Here is a 24,897-nt window from a genome sequence, read left to right as displayed (position 1 = left end):
GAACAGAAACGTAAAACCTGGGAAAAGCACAGGCTCTGACGCTTGGCTCTGCCACTTACTGGCCGTTGGGCGTCAGACAAGCTCCCTGGCCTCTCCAAGCCCTGCTAAACGGACGAAAGGATTCACACAGCAGTGTCGTCCTAAAGACTGGATCAGACACGGCAGTAAGCGTGCCTTATAAAGTCAAAGCATCTGTCTTCTCCACACATCTTCAGTGTTACTGGGCCTCCCATGCTGCTCCTGTCCCCTAACGAGGATAAGGAAAGGGGACTAATAACGTAGTGACTCCCCGTATCATCCCAGGATAGCTGATCCGGGGAATCAGACTGAAAACCTACTGACCACCCCTCCAATCTTACTGGTTGGTGTTTCCGCTTCTCATGGTGCTTCTTTAGCATTATCTTCAGGTCACTGTCCCCCAGTTCTATTTTATCTGAGAGAAAAGGAACCAAACCACATGGACGGTCATTCACTTCCACAATGCTCAAATGCATTTCTGGTCACTGGTAATGTTTGAAAGTAAGATATTTTCTGAGCTTCCCTCCTGACCTGTGTACTTCAAGTACCAACAATCTTGAAACAGTCACAGGCTCAACTCTGCAGCTTTTCTGTACACTCGTCAATAACAACGACCTCGGTACTCAGCTGCTCCTAAAACACCTAGAAGTTTCTGAACATTCTTCTTTGACTCCTATCCCAACTAAAAATAGTCTCTAATTTCACAGACATGCCAAGAAACTGCTGTGCCTCTGGTTACCCCTTTTGTTCTATTATTGAATTATCCCTTAGTATTATTTTGGGGGTTTTTTTTGATTGTTGTTTTTGTTTGTTTTGGGGCTGCGCTGGGCAGCATGTGGGATCTTAGTTCCCCAACCAGGGACCGAACCCGAGACCCTGCAGTGGAAGCGTGGAGTCTTAACCACTGGACCGCCAGGGAAATCCTGATACTGTTATTTTAAGATTCTGCTTTCTTGAGGCCAAAATGCCAGCTGGTCAGCTCCTAAGAGAAATTTTCAAAACAAAGGACAGAAGGCCAGCTGGCCTACCTACCTGCAGAGAAGTGGAGCTACACGAAAGCTTCCCCAGGTCTCCTCAGTCTAAGGAACACCGCTCTGCTTTCCTGGCAGGCAGAACCCAGTCTCCCACCCCAAGGCAGTCCTCAGATCCACGCCGAGCCCCACTCACCTGCAGTCTTCATGTCCGTGGTGGAAAGCGTGGGCACCACCCTGAGGGGCACCGCAGGGCTAGGAGAGCGTGCTGGAGAGCTCGGGAGCCACGAGCTGAGATCTGCAAAAGAAAAGTTTTCTTGTAAATCCAACCTGCCTGTGGACTCCAGCAGAGGAGACAGGGTAAGTGGCTCTCTGGGCTCAAGAAGGCTAAGCCAACAAGAGGGAGGCCAGGCTCCACCACTGCTTCCTGACCCTTCCCCAGACGGACTGCAGACTTGAGTCAGCGCAACGGCTCTTCCGGGAGGAGAGACTTCAACAGTGGCGGGTCACACTGCAGAGGTCACAGTCACTATTACTCTCCTGCGGGGACAGTGGTTCTCTTGAGCAGCCGACTGGACCAGAGCACCTGCCGGGAGGGCCCCGCGTGTGCCTGAGCGTCAAGGGCGGCGAGGTGTGCAGTCACAGCCACCCAACAGCTCTGAGCGTCACCACGCGCCCAGAAAAACCACAGGGATGGCTTCCTCATGGGGAAATGGCTACCACGGCCTCCAACCAGAGAAGCAACTGCAGGGGCGGACCGATGAGATACAGATGGTGCGGGGCACGGAGGACACATACCCTCCTCGTCCGATGACAGGGCCGAGTCCCCACACTCCTCCTTCACTTCCCGCAGGACCTTCAGGTAGCGCTGCTGGGTGCGCCACTCCCGCTCCTCGGGGGTGCGGGATGGTGAGGGGCGCTTCTGCCGCGAGGGGAGGGTGGGACCGCTTCGCCGGGCCATCTCCAGGAGATCCTGGGAGAGATCGGATGGGATGGGGGCACGGCCTCAGCCACAGCTTGTCCTGACACGCTCCCTGAGTCTACGCTTTCTTCTCTTCTTTGTTAGCAAGCTCAGCTCCCTCCTTCCAAATAAAAGGGGCCTGTGCTGATTGTGATGGAAAATCCCCAATCTGAGTGCTGTGCTGCTCCATCGAGGATGAACACTTACACCAGACCCCGAAGTATCTCCAAACCGAAGCTTAAAGAACCACTAAGAGCCAGAACTACTCTGCCCCAAGGCATCCCAAGGCTGGTCCAGACCCAGAGCCGCTGAGCCTGGCACCCATCAGGCACCCGAACATGAACCTGAGTGCAAGCTGCTTCTCCTGCACGACCCACCATGGATCTGAAAGCTGCCTCTTTTTCTGGGTAAATACAGAAGCTACAATATTTCATCAATTTTAAGATGTATCCTTCTTTTGTTCCTGTTCTAACGTATCTGAAATCAGGATGCATCTTAAAACGTATCATGAGAAGGAAGGATGCACTTGGTCGTGTCGGGGCTTGATGGGCAGTTTCCTTCCTCAGTGGTATCTTTTGTGCTTGCCCCTGATCCGCCCCTCTGGGTCACCAGGTGTGAGTCCCACGCAGCTCCCAGGGGCACTTACACTCCGCGAGGCCAGGATCTGCTTCAGCAGCCGGTGGAAGTACTGCTGCTGGGAGCTGAGGTAGCGTTTGTACTGCGACCGGAAGCACAGCTGCCTATACTTGACCACCTCAGGGTTGAAGTGTCCGTCTGCAAAGAACAGGCACAGCCATGCATATCTGTCAGCCACCCATCAGCGAGGGCTGGAGAGGCGGCCAGCTCTGCACTGATGGGAGGATAGTGTGGGGAAAGGGGAGCCTACGGTCCAGGGGGAGAGACAGAAAGCACGTAAGCCAGTACTCGACTCTCTGACGTGCTGCCAGGAAACCAACCTAAAACAACCAAAGAGAGCGAAGAGTGACATCAGGAAAAGAGCCCCTAAGGAAGGCGACATGAAATGAGGCCCGATCACAGCAACTGTGGGAAGACGCTAACAACTGATAAACACAGGTAAGTTTTACGGATGTGCATCATACGTATTGGTTATCAACTTTTCTATATGTTTAAAAAACTTATTGGGAGGAAAATTAAGCAAGTAGGAATTTTTAAAATAAAAATAGGGAAAAGGCAGAAGGAACAGCATGTGCTAAGGCAGGCCCTGAAGCAAGGAAGAATGTGCCCACTCCAACCCCTGAAGAAATGTTGGTGTGAGGAAAGCAGAGGGACTTAGCTGAGGAGGGGCCGAGATGACCTGTGAAACTGGGCAGACGTCACACCACACAGAAACCACAGCACAGTCTGGACTTTGTCCTGAGTGTAGTGGAAATCAGCTGAAGGGTTTAAAGCAGGAGAATAACACGGCCGAGAGCAAAAGAGGAAGAAGAAAACCACTGCAGTCATTGAGGAGAGGGACGACAGTGGCCCGGTCGGACCTCTCCCTCCATACCCAGGGTAGAGCCAAGGGGCCAGGAGGCCTGCAGGGCCCTTCCCTGTGGGTCCCACGTATCTCGGCCTCATCCTCCACCAGGCTCCCTTTTGCTCACTCTGCCGCAGCCCACGCTGTTTCCTGAAGTACCGTACTTTTCGCAAAGCCTTTGTCCTTCAAGTCCCCTCTGCCTGCAAGGCTTCCTACTAACACCCAGTACTTCACGGCTTGCTCGTCGCACCTTCATTGAGTCTCTGTCCAAACGCACCTCCACAGAGAAGCCCTGCCCAACTACCACCTCTGAACCAGATCCTTTCCGTCACTTCCAGTCCCATTACCCTTCCTCACTCTTTATAGTGCGTGATACCAACAAACACTTGCTTGTCTATTACCTTGTTTTCCCCTAGTAGAATGTAAGGTCATGACTGTATCTCCAGAACCTTGAAGAATGGCTGGCACATATTAGCTGATGAGTGAGCAGTGGTTATGTGAACTGCAGTAGAAAGACTTCAGATATATTTCGAGGGAGAAAGATTAGACCTGCTGTTCGTTTGGATGCTGGGGCAGGAAGGCAAGCATGGTACCTAGATCACTGGACACGAGCAACTCGTACCGTTGCGGGAGCCGCGATGGCAGAGGTCCGTTTTGGAATATTAGATTTGAGCAGGCTGCTACAAAGTGAACTAAGGGGAAAGATGGAAAAGCTAACCTCAGAAGGCTAAAATGAGGCATTGAAGTACACGGCGTTTCTTTTTTTTTTTTTTTAATTCCAACCACTTTAATGATATTCCGAGGTAACAAATAACAGCAAACACTTAGAACAGGACCTGACATGGAACTGTCACCATATAAGGAGGGCCGTGCATATATTAACTCACTTCATCTTCACAACCACCCCACCAAGAAGGTACTACTGCATCCTCATTTTACTGAAGAGCCTGAAGCATGGAGAAACTAAATACCTTGCGCAAGGTTACACAGCTAATAAAAGGGGAAATCGGGCCTGAACCCAGGCAGTCCAACTCCAGAGCCGCTCCTAGCCACCGCGTTACACTGCCTGTTGCAGGGAAATAAGGAATTTGACCTTCAAGAAAAGAGGCAAGAGTTCAATGCTACTGATGCTGATATATAGAAATTGGATGAAAATTCTACTTCTTTGCCTCTGTACTTCTCCAAAGTTACCTTCCTTCAGTCTTTAGTTTCCCTCACCAAGATAGCCAAATGCTCTATTAAAATAACATTTTGAGGGCTTCCCTGGTGGCGCAGTGGTTGAGGCCCGCCTGCCGATGCAGGGGACACGGGTTCGTGCCCCAGTCTGGGGGGATCCCACGTGCCGCAGAGCGGCTGGGCCCGTGGGCCATGGACACTGGGCCTGAGCGTCCGGAGCCTGTGCTCTGCAGTGGGAGAGGCCACAGCGGTGAGAGGCCCGCGTACCGCAAAAAAAAAAAAAAAATTTTCAAGGGACTTTCTGGTGGCGCAGTGGTTAAGAATCCGCCTGCTAGTGCACGGGACATGGGTTCAAGCCCTGATCCAGGAAGATCCCACATGCCACAGAGCAGCTAAGCCTGTGCACCACACTACTGAGCCTGCGCACTAGAGCCCGTGAGCCACAACTACTGAGCCCTCGTGCCACAACTACTGAAGCCCACGTGCCTAGAGCCCATGCTCTGCCACAAGACAAGCCACCACAATGAGAAGCCCATGCACCGCAACGAAGAGTAGCCCCCGCTCGCTGCAACTAGAGAAAGCCCGTGTGCAGCAATGAAGACCCAATGCAGCCAAAAATAAATAAATTAAATAAATAAATTTATTTTAAAAAATAAATAACATTTTGAGTACATCAACTTAAAGAAAATATATTATTAAAATTAAACTGCTTTTACTATTCTTAATGTGGGTACTGGAAATTTTTTTTTTTTTTCCTAAGGTACGTGGGCCTCTCACTGCTGTGGCCTCTCCCGTTGCGGAGCACAGGCTCCGGACGCGCAGGCTCAGCAGCCATGGCTCACGGGCCCAGCCGCTCCGCAGCATGTGGGATCCTCCCCGACTGGGCACAAACCCGCATCCCCTGCTTCGGCAGGCGGACTCTCAACCACTGCACCACCAGGGAAGCCCCGGTACTGGAAATTTTTTAATTGAACGTGTGGCTCACGTAACATTTCTATTGGCGGCGCTGGGCCAGAGAGCAGCGGCAAGAGAGACTGCAGCACCAAGAGAAGTCGGTAAACCGGGGGCAACAGAGCCTGGTAGGCTGTGAATTTTATTCCAAGTGAAGGCAATTGGTAAACACTCTGAAAAGCAAAGTTTTGAGATGCTCACGCTGGTGGCTGTGTGGAGATGGTGGCTAGAGCAGCCCTGGCGAGAGCCCCCAGAGAAGAGCTGGTGGGTGAGAGCAGGCAGGCGGGGAGGGAGAGGGGGCCTAACGGCAGGAGCAGAGGCAGGAATAGCGAGCGGATGAGGGCTCAGCAGAGAGAGGGGTGCAGGGCGGGTGTCTGAGGCACAGGAGAAAGCCAGGACGGGGAGGGCCGCAGATGCAAAGCGGGGGAGTCTCACGATGGAGATCAAGGCATCAAATGCTACAGACGGGTTAAGGGGAGAAGAGAAAAGCCATATGCTGGTTTGCAAATTACACATTCACTGAAAAGAAATGGAGCAGAGGAAGAAGCAAGCACTGAAACAACTAGCAAAATAGGAATACGGACCACACGTTAGATAACAATATGTCACTGTTAAATTTTATACTGAAACACAGAATTTAAGTACAGAATTTAAATTAAATACAGTATTTTCTATATTTCTGAATTTGATCAGTTCTGGTTACTTAAGAGAATGTTCTTGTTCTTCAAAGATGAATGCTGAAAAATCAGGAGTCTTAGGTCTGCAATACTCTCAAATGGTCCAGCAAAAATAAAAATAGTGGTAATAAGTACAATATTGACAAGAAAAAAAATGTGGCAAAATATTCATAGTTGGTGAACCTGGTAAGGAGTATGCGGGTGTCAACTATAAATTCTTGTAACTTTTCTGTAGGTTTAGAAAGCCGAAGGTGTTGGCAGGCATAGGGAACAGCCACCAGCGGACGGCAGCTGTGGATGCCTTTCAGGAAGTTCGGAGAAAAGGGAAAATGACAGAGGATGATGAAGGGGACAGATGGCTAAGGACTCTTTTAGTGTGAGACCCATGACCACATCTACAGGCTGAAAAAGGAGTGGAGTAAGTACACATGGTAGAACGGTTCACTGAGAAACGAGGTCCTGGAGGACGTAAAACATGAGAGGATCAAGAGCAGAGGTTAATCTTAAACAGACGGAAAATATCCTTCCTCTGAGACAAGCAAAAGTAGGTCAGGAGGAAAACGACTACAGTGTGCTGGGGGGAGGCTGGAAGTGGGAAGCTGAAGCTCATGACGACTCTTTCCTGGAGGAAACAGAAGTCAAGGGAGCTCGACAAGCACTTGGAACTTATGGAAAAGGTGAGTTTTTAAAACAGAACCAGAAAAGATAAGCAAAAATAAAAGCGCACTGAAAGCAATGCCAGCTCAGTCAAGACACATAACCACAATAACCGTGGTAACCCAACTGTCCTCATCACTGCGGGACCTGAAACATGACACCAGACATCGCAGAACTCCTGTCTTGCATTCCTCGTTTGCATCCTTACCTGACCATCACATTGTTTTGGAAGGAAACGTTCCAGCGTTACACACAGTCCCTGATACGGCCTCTACTACCAACCAGGCCTACCAGCTTATCCCACCTGAGACCCTGGCTTCAGCGACATAAAACACTGGCCAACCAGAAGGGAAATCCTCCTTAATGATCCACCAAAGGAGGGAATGCTCATTTTAAACCTTAAGATAATGCGGTTTGAAATGATAAGCTTATTCCCTCCAGTCTTTTTGCAGCTGTCAAGCTGTCCAGTTTCACAAACTCAAGATGTGCTATCTTTCAGGGCCTCCAGCCAAAGCAAAGTCACCCCAGAAAGTGGGAAGGGAAGAAGCATCCTCTCCTCCTCTCCACTGGACAGAGAGCAAACTGTGACTGAAGAGTGGCCCCAAACCATTCTGGAATCCCCAATGTAATGACCGGTTCAGGCAAGGGTCAGTGGATGCTAAAACCGCTGGGTAAAACAAATGCTTTTGGAAAATAAGATTATCACATGGTCCCTAAATATCACCCTAAATATCACCCTACAGATTGCTTCTTAATTATAGGGGGAAAAAGGTGCCCTTACAGTCAGTAGCTCTGGCAGATACCACAGAGCCAAGTGATCAAAAGCCTCCCTACCAACAATGCAAGACTGACATCACATATCCCCTGAGTGGAGGCATGAGAAAGAAATGACATTTCCCATCTCCTTTCTTGGCAAAATGTTTAACCCAAAACTAATTATGACGAAGCAAGACGACAACTCCCCAGAAAGCAAGACATTTTACAATTCAAGTGTCCTGGGCTCTTCACAAGTGTATTTTGAAAGACAAGGAAAAAAAGGCAGAGGGCCCTAGATTCAGGGAGCTGAGAGACAGAAGATCCCAACACAACACAACACATGAATCTTGAGTGGATCCTGGATTTAAAAGCCAACTATTTAAAAGCCAACTGAGTGGTGCTGGGAAAACTGGACAGCTACATGTAAAAGTATGAAATTAGAACACTCCCTAACACCATACACAAAAATAAACTCAAAATGGATTAAAGACCTAAATGTAAGGCCAGACACTATCAAACTCTTACAGGAAAACATAGGCAGAACACTCTATGACATAAATCACAGCAAGATCCTTTTTGACCCACCTCCTAGAGAAACTGAAATAAAAACAAAAATAAACAAATAGGACCCAATGAAGCTTAAAAGCTTTTGCACAGCAAATGAAACCATAAACAAGATGAAAAGACAACCCTCAGAATGGGAGAAAATATTTGCAAATGAAGCAACTGACAAAGGATTAATCTCCAAAATTTACAAGCAGCTCATGCAGCTCAATATCAAAAAAACAAACAACCCAATCCAAAAATGGGCAGAAGACCTAAACAGACATTTCTCCAAAGAAGATATACAGATTGCCAACAAACACATGAAAGAATGCTCAACATCATTAATCATTAGAGAAATGCAAGTCAAAACTACAATGACATATCATCTCACACCAGTCAGAATGGCCATGATCAAAAAATCTAGAAACAATAAATGCTGGAGAGGGTGTGGAGAAAAGGGAACACTCTTGCACTGCTGGTGGGGGTGTGAATTGGTACAGCCACTATGGAGAACAGTATGGAGGTTCCTTAAAAAACTACAAATAGAACTACCATATGACCCAGCAATCCCACTACTGGGCATATACCCTGAGAAAACCATAATTCAAAGAGTCATGTACCAAAATGTTCATTGCAGCTCTATTTACAATAGCCCGGAGATGGAAACAACCTAAGTGCCCATCATCGGATGAATGGATGAAGATGTGACACATATATACAATGGAGTATTACCCAGCCATAAAAAGAAACGAAATTGAGCTATTTGTAATGAGGTGGATAGACCGAGAGTCTGTCATGCAGAGTGAAGTAAGTCAGAAAGAGAAAGACAAATACCGTATGCTAACACATATATATGGAATTTAAGAAAAAAAAAATGTCATGAAGAACCCAGGGGTAAGACAGGAATAAAGACACAGACCTACTAGAGAATGGACTTGAGGATATGGGAAGGGGGAAGGGTAAGCTGTGACAAAGCGAGAGTGGCATGGACATATATACACTACCAAACGTAAGGTAGATAGCTAGTGGGAAGCAGCTGCATGGCACAGGGAGATCAGCTCGGTGCTTTGTGACCACCTAGAGGGGTGGGATAGGGAGGGTGGGAGGGAGGGAGATGCAAGAGGGAAGAGATAATGGGAACATATGTGTATGTATAACTGATTCACTTTGTTAGAAAGCAGAAAGTAACACACCATTGTAAAGCAATTATACCCCAATAAAGATGTTAAAAATAAATAAATAAAGGCCAACTGACATTGGGAACAACTGAGATAATCTGAATATGGGATATTCTAGGCTATTACTTGTTCAATGTAAAGTTCCTTGGGGGTGAATTTAAGACTGTGATTATGTGGAAGGATGTCTTTGCTAAGAGATACATACACGCTGAGGTGCTTGGTGGTAAAGTGTCAGGTTTTCTGCAGAAAAAATATGTGTATGTGTGTCACACACACATACATGCATGTGATAAACCAAATGGTAAACTGTTTTTAATAGTTTTTGAAGACTAGTCATAAAGGGTGCCTCTAAGATGCTAATAATGTTTTACTTCTCGATCTGGGTGGTGGTTACACAGCTGAGTTCATATAACACATCAATGAGCATTACAATTATGATTTATATGTTTCCTATGTAAGTTAAAAATTTTTATTAAAAAAAAAAAAAAAGAACGGCCTAGGCAGCAAAGTGTTACATGAAAGTACTTGGAGTCAGTGTCTATACATAAAAATAGAATAAAACGAAGAAAGGAGTATGCACAGAAGTGGGTGTGTTCCCACCCTCCAGTCCTCTCAAAACAAGAATGCTGAGCTACACACCTCGGAAAAGCTTCTGGGCGATGTGCAGAGGGTTTCCGAAGCGGAAGTTCTCCCCACGGAACAGGGCGAGGATGAGCTCATCCTGCTGCTCAGTACTGTCCTCAGGAAAGCGGGGCAGAAACTGCTGGAGGTGCTCGCGCTGCGAGGCGCTCAGTACTTCCTGCCACGTTGAGAAGCTGACTACGTCAAAGAAGATCTCGGGCTGGGAGAATCAGGAAAAGCAGGAGGAAAAGTGAGCAAGAATAAAAATGAAGTTTTTAAGTTTTTTGTGCATAAGTGGATAACACATGCATAACATAAAATCTACCATTTTGTCCATTTTTGAGTGTATGGTTCAGTGGCATTAAGTACAATCACAAAGTTGTGCAAAAATCACCGTCATCCAAGTTTTTACATTTTTTAAACAAACTAAAATTCCTCTGATCTTTACTCAATTCTCAAAACTTGAGAGGTCAGGGCCTCCCTGGTGGCACAGTGCTTAGGAATCCACCTGAAAATGCAGGGGACACGGGTTCGAGCCCTGGCCTGGGAAGATCCCACATGTTGCGGAGCAACTAAGCCCGCACGCCACAACTACTGAGCCTGCACTCTAGAGCCTGCAAGCCACAACTACTGAGCCCGCATGCCTAGAGCCCATGCTCCACAACAAGAGAAGCCACTGCAATGAGAAGCCCGCACTCCATAAGGAAGAGCAGCTCCCGCTCGCCACAGCTAGAGAAAGCCCACGCACAGCAACAAACACCGAACGCAGCCAAAAATAAAATAAACAAATAAATAAACTTAAAAAAAAAAAACAAAAAAAACTTGAGAGATCTTTTGGGAATTCCCTGATGGTCCAGTGGTTAGGACTTCACTGCCGGGGCTCAAGTTCAGTCCCTGGTCGGGGAACTAAGATCCCACGTGCTACAAGACAACTAAGCCCACGTGCTGCAACTACTGAGCCTGCCCGTTCTAGAGCCCGTGCACCACAACAAAAGAGCCTACATGCTGAAACAAAGGTCCTGTGTGCCACCACTAAGACCCGATGAAGCCAAATAAATAAATAAATATTTTTAAAAATAAATAAATGAAATAAAAAAGAGTTCAGGCAACGTCTGGCTAGCTCAACAACAGGGAAGGAAAGGGAAGCAGCAGACAGCAGAGAGAGGAGCAAGGGACCTATAAGCATGTCAAGTACTTGTGACCTTATCCTAAGGACAATGGGGAGCCACCGAAGGGTTTAAGCAGGAGAGAACCCAGAAACCAGCCACCTGCCAGGCGTCTCAGCAAGCAGGCACCAAAGCTCCTCTGGCTCCCTGGCCAAGATCTCCCCCTGCAAACCTGTTTCTGCATACCACTTGATTCCTGGCAGCTCAGTTTCTGGCATAAAGTAGGTATTTCAATAAAACAAGTGTTTGCTGGCTGAATGAATGACATGAAGAGGTTTACTTGAAAGAGCATGCAAAGAAAACATGAATGGGCAAGATAATACACCAAGTTCAGTACCTGTTACTTCGGGTAGGAGAGGGAATAAGGGCAAAATGGTGGCTTTAATTTTATCTACAATTTTTGACACATCATGAAAGAAAAATCTGAACCAAATATAACTAAATGAAATTATCTCCCCAAACTGAATGATGCACAGATGTTCGCCATATGATACTCTACGCCTGTCCATATGTTTGAACTATGGCAAAATAAACAAGATGATAAACACGTTTCAGCATACCTAGTGCCTTGCACATAATAAGCACTAAATAAATGCCACCATAATATCATGACGACTGCCTGTGAAAAGTGGTCAAAAGCACACTATTAATGCTATCCCAGGGAAGGTACTATTAACTGACTAGCAAGTTGGTTACCTTATTATGGAGAGAGACAATATGTTTGCGTTTTGTTTCATGATTCACAACATGGGTAAACATTCTAATGTAAAGATATACACAATTCTGCCCTTAAATATAAAACTTTTGCTAACTGCTGAAAATTATCTTGTCAAAATATGGCTTATGTCATTATAGAGTTACATGTTACTAAACATGCAGAATGTAGCTTATACTTTCTTCCTTAATCAGACTATTAAACAGACTTAAACTTAAAAATAAAAGAAGATCACTCTGGTTGCAATGTAGAAAATCAGAAAGAAGGGAGCACAAAAGACTGAAAACTTGCAGAGTGTGGAAAAGGCTGAGAGGAACTGCTAGAAAGAAAAAGATGGTGCCGCTGTCACTACTCACATCCTCCAGAAGGTCCTCGGGCAGACTAACCCTAGTGCCCCCCAGGAGGCAGTCCTCCATGATCCGCGTGCCGTGGCCATCTCCACACGGGCCCAGCTCCAAGGGATCCGTCAGCATATGGTCCAAGGAATCCATTGCTTATGTTCCACGGGTAGCCTAGACAAATATATGCAGTCAGACCTCGAGACAGAAAGGCAGAAGTCCCAGGGATCTGCTGATACCAACGCTCTTTCACAAAATATTCTGGCCCAGAAAATATTCAATCTCAAATCTATTCTACCTTATCCATACACCCTAACGACAGCTAAACAGCTCTTCTCCCTCCCTTCCACCATTGCATCCTCATCTGAATTTCAGATCTTAGCCAGTAGGTCTCTCATTACTCAGAATACTTCTACAGTGACTCCCCAATTTATAGAATTTCTTACACCTCCATTTTACACAGGAGCACAGTGAGACTCAACGACTAAATAACTAGATCACGGTCCATAATTTAGACTTCCCAGGCCAATAATCTCTCACTCCAATATAATTTATTATTTTTTTTAGCTGTTGTTCCTTCACAAAAGAAATTTCACTGAAAATCCACAGAGTAGTAAAATTCAGACAGTAACACTAAGTTATTTAATGAGGGCCTGTTAAGTGCCAGGCCTTTCATACACCTGATTTAATTCTTGTAAGTGTGCAAGATAGGGTTATTACATCTACTCCACAGATACTAAAACCTAGGATCAAAATAGATAAGCAACTTGCCCAACCCCAGAGGTAGGACTGAAACTCAAGTCTGCATGACTGCAAACCCATGTTCTTAACACTACATACAATACCTCCTGGATAAACTCTCAGTTTAAATCAGGAAAAGCAAGCATCTTAATATGACTTTATCAGTCCGCATAAACTCTGTAGGATCCAAGCACCTGACCAGGACAGCCAGCAAAGTCAGCGGCCAACCCACTTTAGTTGGTCCAGCTGATACTTATAACCATGTAGATGAAATGCTATTTTTCTCCTTCCTGCAACAAATAAACACTGCTGGCTACCTTTAGAAAAGTACATAGGAAAACTTTTTCAGAGAGCATCTCATAAGGCTGATGGCTGGAATCAGGTGCACAGCTGAAGCCACAGTTAACAGGGCCACAGGGAGGCTGAATTCAACCACTCCACAAACATTTGCTAAAACCATTCTCTCTCTCTGATTTCTACCAAATAGAAAGGAGAAAAAAAAAACACACACACAACAGATTTAACAGATAAAACACCAAACTCCTAGCCTCATCTCAGTGACTTTGGGCAAATCTTACCTCACAGGCTGTCAATTTCCTTATCTATATAAGATGAAGGAGAACTGGACCCAGTCCTCTCTACTGTTATTTCCAATCCTGGAATCCTGCAATGAATAACCTCCAGGTGGATGCATTTATATAACTTCACGTAGTCATGTAATGACTTCTCATCCTGAAACTCTCAAATGATAAAGAGTAGACTTGTAATACTACTACTAAAATAAGCACGTTTGCGCTAATTATTTCAAGTTATCTGGAAGAGATGTCAGATCTACGTAAAGGTACAGTGGAAAGATTAGTGTTCAAAGCAGCTGCGTTGTCACCAAGCAACTGTGTCCCGTCACCCTTCAGCACATGATGAACTACCGCATCCTGAACACCCCTGGTGCCTAAATAACTGACTGCAGGTAAGAAAGCACATGGCATTTGCATTTAACAAAACTTTTAAAAAGAAAAGAAGTGTAGATGCGACCTGATGCTCAGAATAAAGTCCTCTTTATAGCCAGAACTGGCACAGAAGAGGGTAAGAGCTGCAAAGCCAGTGTTTTACCTGACTCTCAGGAGGATCACCTGTTTCACAACTTGCTCACAAGTTTCTTCAATTAGCTTCACTTCAATTAGTGAAGCTAGTTTCTTCAATAAGGTTCACTTCAATTCAGTTCAATTAGTGAACGTGTAGCTAAATTTAATCTATTCGAGTGGCAACCTGTGCCCTGCTACTATTCTGAAGAGGATCTCAAAATACAAAAAGCAGGCAGCTTCCAAAGGGCTGAAAACCGGAAGCCAAGGACTTCTAAGTCTTGCGGCGTCCTGGACCAAAGAGGTCCGTCTTTACTAGACCGGGATAGGCCTCTCCCAACGGCCTTTCCTCTGCACCTGGGATAACCTTCCCTCCTGGACCCTCCCCAACTCAGAAGCCAAACCCCAGACTCCTTCCGGAGCAACCGCCGGCTCCAAACTGCAAACCCCTCCCTAGCCGGCCTCTCACAAGCCCGAGGCCCGGGTCCCGCCCCGCTAAACCGCACCTCCGCGCCCACAGCCCCTCCCCCAACACCGTGCCTAACTCTAACCCCCACCCACCCGGGCCACCCGCCTCCCGACACGCCCGCTCCCCTGTCCCGTGCCCACAGGAGCAGCGACCCTCGAAGGCCCAGACTCTCGCTCGCTCCCTCCCTCCGCTCCCCGGCAACACTTTAACCCTTTCACCGCCCCGGCCCGGCCTTACCCGCGCCGCGGGCGCTGGTCTCCGAACCCGCTGCGCTTCTCGGCCCGCGGGTTCCCTGACGCGCTCGCTCCCGCAAGGCGTCTCGGTGCGCGCACGCTCCGGGCTCGGGCGGCGGAAGGGGCGGGGCTTGGGGGCGGGGCCTGAGCTTCATGGGGCGGGGCCTGGAAGTGCCGGGGGCGGGGAGGGGCGGGGCTCGCGGGGCCTAACCTAGAGAGGCGTGAGCTCGCGGGGCTGGGCCTTGGGATGCAGTTTGCTGGCGTCTCGTTGGTCTCACCTGGCTTAGAAGCTTCCGGAGGGTGGTGTCGCTAGTCACCTGGCCGCGAATTGAGGCTCCCGAGCCCATGAGTGAGTGAATGCCGTTTTACTAGCTAACGTTTGCATATCTCATAGCCTGCTCCAGGCACTAGGCTGAGCACTTTCCATCGTTGTCTTTGTACCACAGCTGTGTGCACTATTAGTTCCCATTTTGCGATTTCTCGAGTTTCGTTGAGGAGAACGCGAAACAGAGCCTGTGCCCTGCAACCCACCCGGGCGTGGCCCCACTTCTCTCTCCCATCTCTCTCCGGTCCCTGGACCCTCGACGTCCGGAAAGACAGTACACACATCGAAGAAACACATTTTCTTAATCAAACTCGATTAATCTTCCTCTCGTTAAGAATCTAGGCCGCTTTCTTCTTATAAACTAGGTTTTACTTAGAACCAATTCAAACTTCTCTCACAGCTACTTCCAACCTGTCGTGCAGAGAGCATCCTCAGTTCTCTCCACTAAATGGAAACATGTCAGTCAAGCTGGTGTTCCTCCCTGGTTGGCAAATAGTGGTTTCCAAATAAAGCCAATTGCTCTTCCCGAGCTGGCTGAGTGCCTGCCCCTAGTTCCTGTTAGATTGTTGGGAGGGGTCTCGAATTAGAAACCACCAAGTAAAAGGGGAGGGGAACATCATTCCATATTACCATCCATAAATTCCCTGACCTTATGTCTCTGACCACACCAGAGTGAACCAAAGAGTCAAAACAATGTAAGTTGCATTATTTTTTTAAAAAAAAGTAATGATCTCAGAAGCTCTTGTAACTTGTACACATACAAACAGAAAGATGTTTATTAAAAAAAATATTTATTAATTTTTACACCTGCTGAGTAGCACAAGACTATTAACACTATAACTCACTGAATGTACAGTAAATGTTCACATTTAAATAACAGGATAGGGTCAACATTTTCAACCTGTGGGTCAGCTTCAGCATCTCATGAAGTGCTTTTTAGCCCTACATATCTTAAGAGTTTTTTGAAAGGATAATTCCAAATCAGAAAACAATTCCAGAAGATCAAAACAATAGGTTTCTCCGGAATAACAGGAATTTTACAGGATGAAATATCTGTTTATGTGGGCACAAATGAAACAGTAAAAATGTAAAATCTCTATGTAACCTACTCCAAAATGCTCACACTGCACTGATCCAAGTCTACAGTGCCAGTGCGTCTTAGGCGAGGCCACAGTATAAACATTGGCTACAGACATTTTTTCCAAATTGGGTCTTCAGATGGCTTATAATCTGCCATCTCTTCAGATCCAAGTCCTTTTGAAAAGCCATTACCTTAGAATAAATATACAGAATACCTGATCTTAAAGCAATGTTGTTTGGCTTGACTGCCACACCTGCATCTCTGGTTGATAATATACAAATCAGTTTTAGAGTCGTATTCCACATAAGGACAAAAAAACAAAAGGGGAAAAAAAAGAACTTAGATGGGAAAGAAACAGAGGTCCTTCCGCAGTCCTTTTTCTCTTCTGTGTATTTTAAAACTTGAAATAACTGGCATAAAATGAACATTCCATTCAGTGATCGTTTTCCATTTTAATCAGTAAGTTATTCCTGAGGGGCGGGAGAAATACCTTGCTGGTTCAAATTAAAAAGGAACCAACAGGACCAAATTTAAGTTATAAAAACTAAACTGGACCTTTGGGAAAGTCTAATATGCTTTACCTAGCAAGTCTCTCCAGACTGGACACTAGGATCTTTATAATCATCACATTGTAGGACTTTGGGACTCAAAAATCTCTATATTGTGACACTGAGTCAATATTTTCTATTGAAAACATCAGCATTACCTCTGTTACCAAAGATATAGAGTCCATTTTCATTTTCTACACAATTACCAAGTAACTCTCAAGTTCTCTTAGTGCCTAAATTGTCAGGGATAACTAAATGAATGAGGTCTCAATAATAAAGTGCAAAGTCTACATATTAGTAAAGTTACTTCACAGAATTGTTTACTTTTCAAAAAGGTATCTTTACCATAAAGAAGCTACTATACTTCTTAATTTATAGAACCAGTTTTTACCCAGAAATGTCAATAAAATAAATTACTTAACTTCATTTGAAACTGAAGGTAGGTCTTTCTGTTCTGGAATGATAAATTCTACCATGCCATAATTATTCTAAAAATGTATTAGTATGTCACAAAAAGTTGTTAAACTACATACTGATTTCTGCAGTGTTTTATGTGCACAACTGGAATGTACAGTAAAAAGAAGGGAAATATTTTCCCCATTGAATTCATAGCTAATAAGACTCCCAAACAGGAACAATGATAAGAAAAGCTATCACTGAGGCAGTTTTTCTCCCTCTCCCAACTGACAATGTAATATTAAGATTGGATTCCTTCCAGATCCCTTATAATTACTCTAACGTATTATAAATGGTCCCCACATTTTTATTTTTCCCCTAGGTGTGACGTTAGTCATCTTACCAAAAGGTCCAGATGAATTGCAATACATTTAAAGTTGAAAGTGTTAAGCAATAAGGAGGACCACCTTTCCATCCAACCTGAAAGAATGTTCATTTTAAGACAGCATTAGAAGTACTAAAATACACTGCATGCTGTGAGCGAGGGTTGCAGGTACACCTAGTACGAGCAAGGATTCACCCTTTACCAATGAGTGGTAAATGGATCCTGAAAGGCAGGACAAGGTCTCAGTGCTTTTTACGCTCTATATAGTTGTTTTAGTATCAATCATTTTCTTGCTACTGTCATCTCCAATATCTCCTTCTTCATACAAGTACAACCAGAGAATGGGAGGCCAACCTGTAACCTGGGGGTCTAAATTCTCTTGACACCAAGCATCCTTTTCTTGTACAGGGAGTCCTAGTCCACTGAGGGCCAGGGTCTGTGGAAAGCACTACCAATAGCCCAACAACGGTTTTCCAAAAAAGGCAAGTTTTTTAAAAATCAGCAATAAGAAAAATTTAGGTAACAGTTTTTCCTTCAGACCATCACTGATGAAACCTTTGCTTCATCATTTTAATTTTCATATTCAATGGGCTCCCTTTGTTAAGTTACTGAGAATGCAAACTCACAAGATGAAGCAGTTGTGACCTAATACACGCCCATAAAATGCACCTTCGCCTTTGGTGCCATGGCTTGGAATCAACAAGTCCAGTGGCCATGGACTTGGCACATCCTTTATCCACCTTTGGTACAAACACAATACACTGCTTAATATTTCCACAAAGGAAAAGTAAGGCTTATCTATGGGTTAAAAAACCAACTCAAGAGCAAGGCAAGGTTCCTCTGTCTTGAAATCTACTTTCCCCTGAAAGATCTCCATTCCTTGGCAGAAACTCCTAGGGTTTGAAGAGTCCATTTGGTAAAGATGACCTTGATAAAATAAGCCCCAGTGTATGTATAAGCGTCAAAACTGTGATTTCCAAACTCTTGAGTGATAAATCTTAAAAAAGAGTTCTAAGTGTCAGAAGCTTCCAGATGTTCCAGACATATGAATAAGAAAAGACATGATGTGACTGTTTGATTCTGGCTCAAGGATGGAAGTTAAGGTTTAGTGATGTGCACTTCGCTGCTCCCATTCCCGTTGGTGGTGGTTGTAATGATGTACTGGGTGGGCTGTTGGCTGGTGGTCTGGGGGTCCAAGTCACCATGTGCAGTTGGCTGAACCTGGACTCCACCAGTGAGAGCAGAAGCTTGCTTTTCCTCCAATTCTGATTGACTTTCTGATAGCACATAATGACCCTAGAGGGGGAAGAAAAAGATCTTTAGAAATCTGAGGGCTAAAGTGGGGGGTAGAGTTATGGGGGCACGGTGGGGAGAAGGAATATGCAAAGAAATGTTACATGGGGAACCAAACTAGGTGCCTATGGGAGATGCTTTGCCTAATTCCTTTAGAGAAGTAGACTACAGAGGTAACTTAAGGGAGCACCTTGGTCGTACCAAATGATACAGTGAGGAACTTCAGGGACAGAAATTTGCATCATGATGGTAACCTACCTGGCAAAGGAAATGTGCTATGGTATTGTCCCTGAGAATTTAGAAATTCATAAAATAAGGTGACTATCTGTCAATTAATGTTTAAGATTAATACAAAATGGATCAAAGGAGAGATATTTAAATTCTCCTTAAAGAGGCAGAATGATGCCCAAGTCAAGATCAGTGGTTCCCAGACTTCAGAATTTCAAAGACCAGCAAAATTAAAGTAAGAATAAATGTTCCCAAATTTTATTTTGCCAAGTAAAATCATTTATTAAATGCTACTGTCAAATGAGGGACATTTTAACACTCAAAAGCATAGGAAGAACACAATCTTAGAATAAAAGTCTTTTGCACTGAATAAATTTAACTTTATGAAAACATACGTTGTCTTAATTTTTCTTCATTTTCCCTCTGATCATGAAAAAAACATGTCCATAGACCTGCAGCTAACTCTGTCCCTACATTAACATTTTTAAAGAAAGAATGTGTCTGTAAGAGGGAGAATTGGTCAGCTACACAGGCTGAGAAAAAAAGAAGTCACAGAGGAAAACTCTGGCAGCATCCTTTCCAAGCACTGTCCAGGGAGAAAGCCACAGCCAAATACCCATTTGATTTATCGAGGGCCATATGTTCTGAGTCCACACTCATCAAGCCACTCTTTGATCAGGATTTGGTTTCCTGTGTGGGTCCTTCTCTAGCAGGAGGGAGCTGGTTCTCAACCAAGGGTCCATGGACACCTAGGCAGTTCATAGGTCGGCTTCAGAGAATCTATAAACAAAACTGTACATCAAATTTGTATGTATACTGTGGCAGATGGAAGGGAACATCCTTGGCTATATAATCGGTTTCCCAAGTGGGTTCCTGGCCAAGAAAAGGTAGAGTCAGTGAGTCCCCACAAAGAGCAAAAAATTTCACTGATCATGCCAATGAGACTATTCCATTTTATATTAGTTATTGTTTCCATTGACAATAGTGTTACTCTGGATTTATACATCTCTCCTAAGTCTAGTTAATGTGAATTCATGTGCTGAGAAATGGGTGAGCTCTCAGTGTGCTTTGAAAAATAAATAAATAAATCCGGTTTCTGAGGCCACTAGACTACCCTGCTACTCTTTGAGGCCTCTTGGGAAATAGTCTTCCCCTGGGAACATCTCAATATCCCTAGTCACTTAAGAGTATTTTTCTTAATTTACACACTCTGTCTTCCAGAGGCAGGCCAGAAGAAACCAGTGAAGATAAAAACAGAGGTAGCAGATATAATCAACATTGACAACATTGGCAGGCCAGAGGAAACCAGTGAAGATAAAAACAGAGGTAGCAGATATAATCAACATTGACTGGTTTCAACACTGAAACCAGTGAAGATAAAAACAGAGGTAGCAGATATAATCAACACTGGCAGGCCAGAAGAAACCAGTGAAGATAAAAACAGAGGTAGCAGATATAATCAACATCGAGGACCAATAGTCACAAAGACTCATATACTTTCTAAGAAGCACATTAAAAAGATGATTATCTACATATATATATATGTATATGGATCTAGGAGGTTCATTATAGTTATTAATTGAATAGATCTTTATTGAGCATTTGCTATAGCCCAGCCTCCTGTGCAACAGCACTGAAGATAAAGACAAAGACCTAGGTTTCAAGGAATTAATTGCCTACTGGGAAAAGATAGTAAACCAATAATTAAAATAAACTGTGCTACCCCTATGTTCATAGCAGCACTATTCACAATAGCCAAGACATGGAAACAACCTAAATGTCCATAGACAGAGGAATGGATGGAGAAGATGTGGTACATATATACAATGGAATACTACTCAGCCATAAAAAAGAATGAAATAATGCCATTTGCAGCAACATGGATGCAACTAGAGATTATCATACTAAGTGAAGTAAGTCAGAAAGAGAAAGACAAATAGCATATGATATCACTTACATGTGGAATCTAAAATATGGCACAAACAAACCTATCTACAAAACAGAAACAGACTGACAGATGTAGAGAACAGACTTGTGGTTGCCAAGAGGGCTGGGGAGGGAGAGAGACAGACTGAGAGTTTGGGGTTAGCAGATGCAAACTATCACATTTAGAATGGAGAAACAACAAGGTTCTTCTGTATAGCACAGGGAACTATATCTAACCTCCTGGGATAAACCATAACAGAAAAGAATATTTTAAAAAATACAGAAGTTTTTAATGTAAAAAAGAATGTATATATACATAAAATTGAGTCACTTTGCCGTATAGCTGAGATTGGCACACCATTGTATATCAACTACACTTCAAAGAAAAAAGTAAAAAAGAAATAAAATTAAAAAAAAATAAACTGTGCTATAATATAGCACCACAAGAAATTATAGGAATACAGGGGGGTGCCTCTAACTCAGATGTGAAGAGTTTGGGAGAAGATGGGGGAGGGCGAGGGTGGTGCAGCGTGGGGAACAGGAAAACCCTCCAAGCAGCACAGCTTACTGGAGTCACCGCCTTCACTTGGCCAGTGGTGACCGGAGTTGCCACGCCACTGTCTGTAATCACAAACTGACCCGGGGGGAGCGTCATCATCTGAATCTCCGATGCTGAAAAACAAGAAGGAACCATAGTTCAGTGGTCTCAGATTTTCATTCAAGTTGTAGAAACAAATACCTAACCAGTGACCATATTCCCTACTGAGTCACTTTCCATGGATTTGCCTGCTCTGAGAGTCTTATGTTGATATGATTTCTTGATACAGCGAAAGCACCTCTGCTTAAGAATTGATCACATGAGGCTAGTAGAGAGTTACCGAATGTCGGAAACAATCAATGCATCTCCTTCAAATGTGGCTTCTGAATATCCAGAAAGACAAATATTCAAAAATTTTAAAACCTTGAGAGAAGTTACAAAGATTCACCTGTTAGCTCAATATTTTTATCTTTTACGGTCACATTTGATTACTGGCACAATGTATCCACTATTGCCTAGCTATCACAACTTAGTCTAACATGAATGTTACTTCACTACCGTGTGATTAAAGCTAATTAAAAACAGAGTTCACCCTAGCACCCAGTTGACAGCCTCTAAATCACATCCTCTACTCAAAGGAACCAGGACTTCTTGGGAAAATGGCTGATTCCAAACCTGGGTCAGAAATGTACAAGGTGAGCATGGAATCTGGTGTCATACCGGCGTGTAAGACCCTATAAAAGACTGCAGAGTCATGTGGGAAAGATACAGAAAGGTGTTCCCACTAGCCAAAGATGGGATAATCTGAGCATCAACAAGGATAATGACTGCAATGGGTTTATTTATTTATTTATTTATTTAATATTTGGCTGTGTTGGGTCTTTGTTACTGTGCACGGGCTTTTGCTAGTTGCTGCGAGCGGGGGCTACTCTTCGTTGCGGTGCACGGGCTTCTCATTGCAGTGGTTTCTCTTGTTGCGAAGCACAGGCTCTAGGCGCACAGGCTTCAGTAGTTGTGGCTCGCGGGCTCTAGAGCACAGGTTCAGTAGTTGTGGCGCACGGGCTTAGTTGCTCCGCGGTATGTGGGATCTTCCCGGACCAGGGCTCGAACCCCTGTCCCCCGCATTGGCAGGTGGATTCTTAACCACTGCGCCACCAGGGAAGCCCTGACTACAGTGGTTTGAAACACATCCAGTGGGTTGAAATTCATAAGTACCCAGCAATACTAAAACACACATGCCCGGCATTGGTCACCTTGGATAATACTAGGAAACAACTCATTATTTTGAAAACTGCTAAACAAAGGAGATGGGCCGAGTATTTAAAGCATCTATTCTGCTGTTCCTGTACAAATTGTACCTCAGAGTAACCTGATGGTTAAGGTAAAATTGTTTTCGTTATGGAAGTTTTCTAGCAATAAGTGTATAAAGAATGATAGAATATGACAACTTTGCAATCCCTACTGAAATAGTGGAGCAAAGGAAAAAGACAGAAAAGCATTATGTGCCTCCCGATGGAACTACACACCAACAGTTATGGAGTGTTTTGGGGGAAAAAAACTGAACCTGAATCTGATCAAGCCTCTAGGCTTAACTGCCCATCTATAGGAAATAAAAGGGACAGAGGAAGTTTTAAATGACAATACAGGTATGTCAACAGCAAAATCCAGAATGTGGGGAACTCTACAAACAAATGACCCAGTTTCTTCAACATGTTAATTGCAACTTAAAAGAGAGAAGAACACATGTATTAAAAGAAACTCAAAAGGTAAAATCGATTGCAATGTATGGCCCTTATTTGGAACCCAATTTGAAAAACCAGCTATTAAAAAGATATTTATGGGACTTCCACAATGGTGCAGTGGTTAAGACTCCACACTCCCAATGCAGGGGGCCTGGGTTCAATCCCTGGTCAGGGAACTAGATCCCACATGCCGCAACTAAGAGTTTGCATGCCACAACTAAGACCCAGCACGACCAAATAAACAAATAAATAAAATATTTTTTAAAAAAAGACATTTATGAGACAATCACAGAAATATGAACACTGGATATTTGATGGTATTAAAGAATTACTGTAATTTATTTTTAGGTGTGATAACGACACTTAGAGTTGTGGGGTTTTGAAAAAAAAATTTATGGATGAAATGGTATGAATTATTATATAGTTGGAGGACTGGGAGAGGATGACAGCATGTACATATCAGATGAGACTGGCCATGATAACTGCTGAAGCTGGATAATGGGTACAGGCGCGCTCATTATACTGTTCTATTTTGTGTGTGTGTGTGTGTGTGTGTGTGTATACACACACACACACACACACATTTTTTTGGCCGTGCCGCGCAACTTGCAGGATCTTAGTTCCCCCCCCAGGTATTGAACCCAGGCCCTCAGCAGTGAAAGCATGGACTCCTAACAACTGGACCGCCAGGGAATTCCCTATTTTTGTATATTTTAAACTTTTTTCCTAATAAAAATTTTCAGATTGTTTCATCAAGTTAGAATGCTAGTTCTTACTATTGTTACAGTGGCTGTCAGCATCATTTCCACGTTCCTCTCATAGGAATTAAACTGAGTATAAATGTCTATCTATTTACCAGGATTCTACTGGGATTTATCATGAGGAGGAGTCCTTCCCTGACAGAAACTAGACTCAGCTCTCATTGTGACCACCAATATTTAGGAGAATAGATGGTAAAGATAACTAAATGGTAGCCTTTGAGCCTGGTCTCCACAACCAGATCTATATAACACAGCCAAAGACCAATCACAGCAGAGATGGACCCAAAAAAAGAAATCAGTGGTAGGAGAGAGATCAACACAGCCCTTATTCCTCCTAGCTCCTACTATTGAGCTCTAGCTGTTACTGTTTCTCCCAGATCTTCAATGATAAGGGTCTCAAACTTTTCAGCTCATACCCAAGGCTGTTGTCCTCACCAAGGTTTTTTACGTGTTTGACCTTTGGCAGTCAGGCTAAACTGCTTCTGGTAGCACTAACCTCAGGGTTTTGAAATCAGCTACTCATATATCTGTCTCCAAGAGATCATCGTCTCTGTGAGCCCATGACTATCTCGTTAGGAGGGGCAGCACAGTGGGCTGGTTTACAGTGTAAACTCTGGAGCCAGACTGCCTGGGTTCCAGGCCTCTGTTTAGTAGCTATGTTCCTTGGACGAGTTGCACTGCGTCTAAATTGTCTAATCTGTAAAATGCAAGTAACGATTGTACTTTCCTAGGAGGTTGCTGTGAATACTGGATGTGATATAGATGCAGTTTAGAATCACTCCTGGCACATGGTGAGAGCCTGATGAACGTTAGCTAACATTATTATTGTGCTGTGTTACTTATACGAATGTCAGTATTCATCTTTCGTACATGCAGGGTCTAGCACAGTGATATTCAGTAAATATTGGTGGAAGAGGTGAATCGTGACCTCATACCCTCAA

The 24,897-nt window shown here is 44.4% G+C and overlaps 2 protein-coding genes across 10 annotated transcripts in view; both read right to left on the bottom strand.

Moving 5' to 3' along the window:
* Positions 1 to 14,831, bottom strand: part of NFRKB (nuclear factor related to kappaB binding protein) — a 36,332-nt gene extending 21,501 nt beyond the window's left edge. The window contains exons 1-8 of one of the 8 annotated variants that reach the window (XM_027092954.1): positions 14,738 to 14,790; positions 13,531 to 13,684; positions 12,230 to 12,385; positions 10,011 to 10,212; positions 2,597 to 2,724; positions 1,788 to 1,962; positions 1,186 to 1,287; positions 360 to 433 (exon numbers count right to left, since the gene is read on the bottom strand). In XM_027092954.1, coding sequence (XP_026948755.1) covers positions 360 to 433; positions 1,186 to 1,287; positions 1,788 to 1,962; positions 2,597 to 2,724; positions 10,011 to 10,212; positions 12,230 to 12,364 — 816 coding nt within the window. In that variant the 5' untranslated portion in view covers positions 12,365 to 12,385; positions 13,531 to 13,684; positions 14,738 to 14,790. Of the gene's footprint in view, positions 1 to 359; positions 434 to 1,185; positions 1,288 to 1,787; positions 1,963 to 2,596; positions 2,725 to 10,010; positions 10,213 to 12,229; positions 12,386 to 13,530; positions 14,019 to 14,062; positions 14,436 to 14,737 lie in introns of those variants that run through there. The other 7 variants (XM_027092955.1, XM_027092953.1, XM_027092956.1 and 4 more) reach the window with 7 other exon arrangements.
* Positions 14,832 to 18,436: 3,605 nt separating this feature from the next.
* The window catches only part of PRDM10 (PR/SET domain 10), an 85,531-nt gene continuing 79,070 nt past the window's right edge, over positions 18,437 to 24,897 (bottom strand). For both annotated transcript variants that reach the window (XM_027093002.1, XM_027093003.1), the window contains 2 exons: positions 21,484 to 21,587; positions 18,437 to 18,764 (listed from right to left, as the gene is read on the bottom strand). In XM_027093002.1, the coding sequence (XP_026948803.1) occupies positions 18,567 to 18,764; positions 21,484 to 21,587 (302 nt within the window). In that variant the 3' untranslated portion in view covers positions 18,437 to 18,566. The remainder of the gene's footprint in view (positions 18,765 to 21,483; positions 21,588 to 24,897) is intronic.

This window comes from Aethalodelphis obliquidens, unplaced genomic scaffold, assembly GCF_003676395.1.
Source record: "Aethalodelphis obliquidens isolate GAN/ISIS:26980383/991018 unplaced genomic scaffold, ASM367639v1 scaffold82, whole genome shotgun sequence".
NCBI lineage: Eukaryota > Metazoa > Chordata > Mammalia > Artiodactyla > Delphinidae > Aethalodelphis > Aethalodelphis obliquidens.
This window is presented reverse-complemented; position numbering and strand designations above follow the sequence as displayed.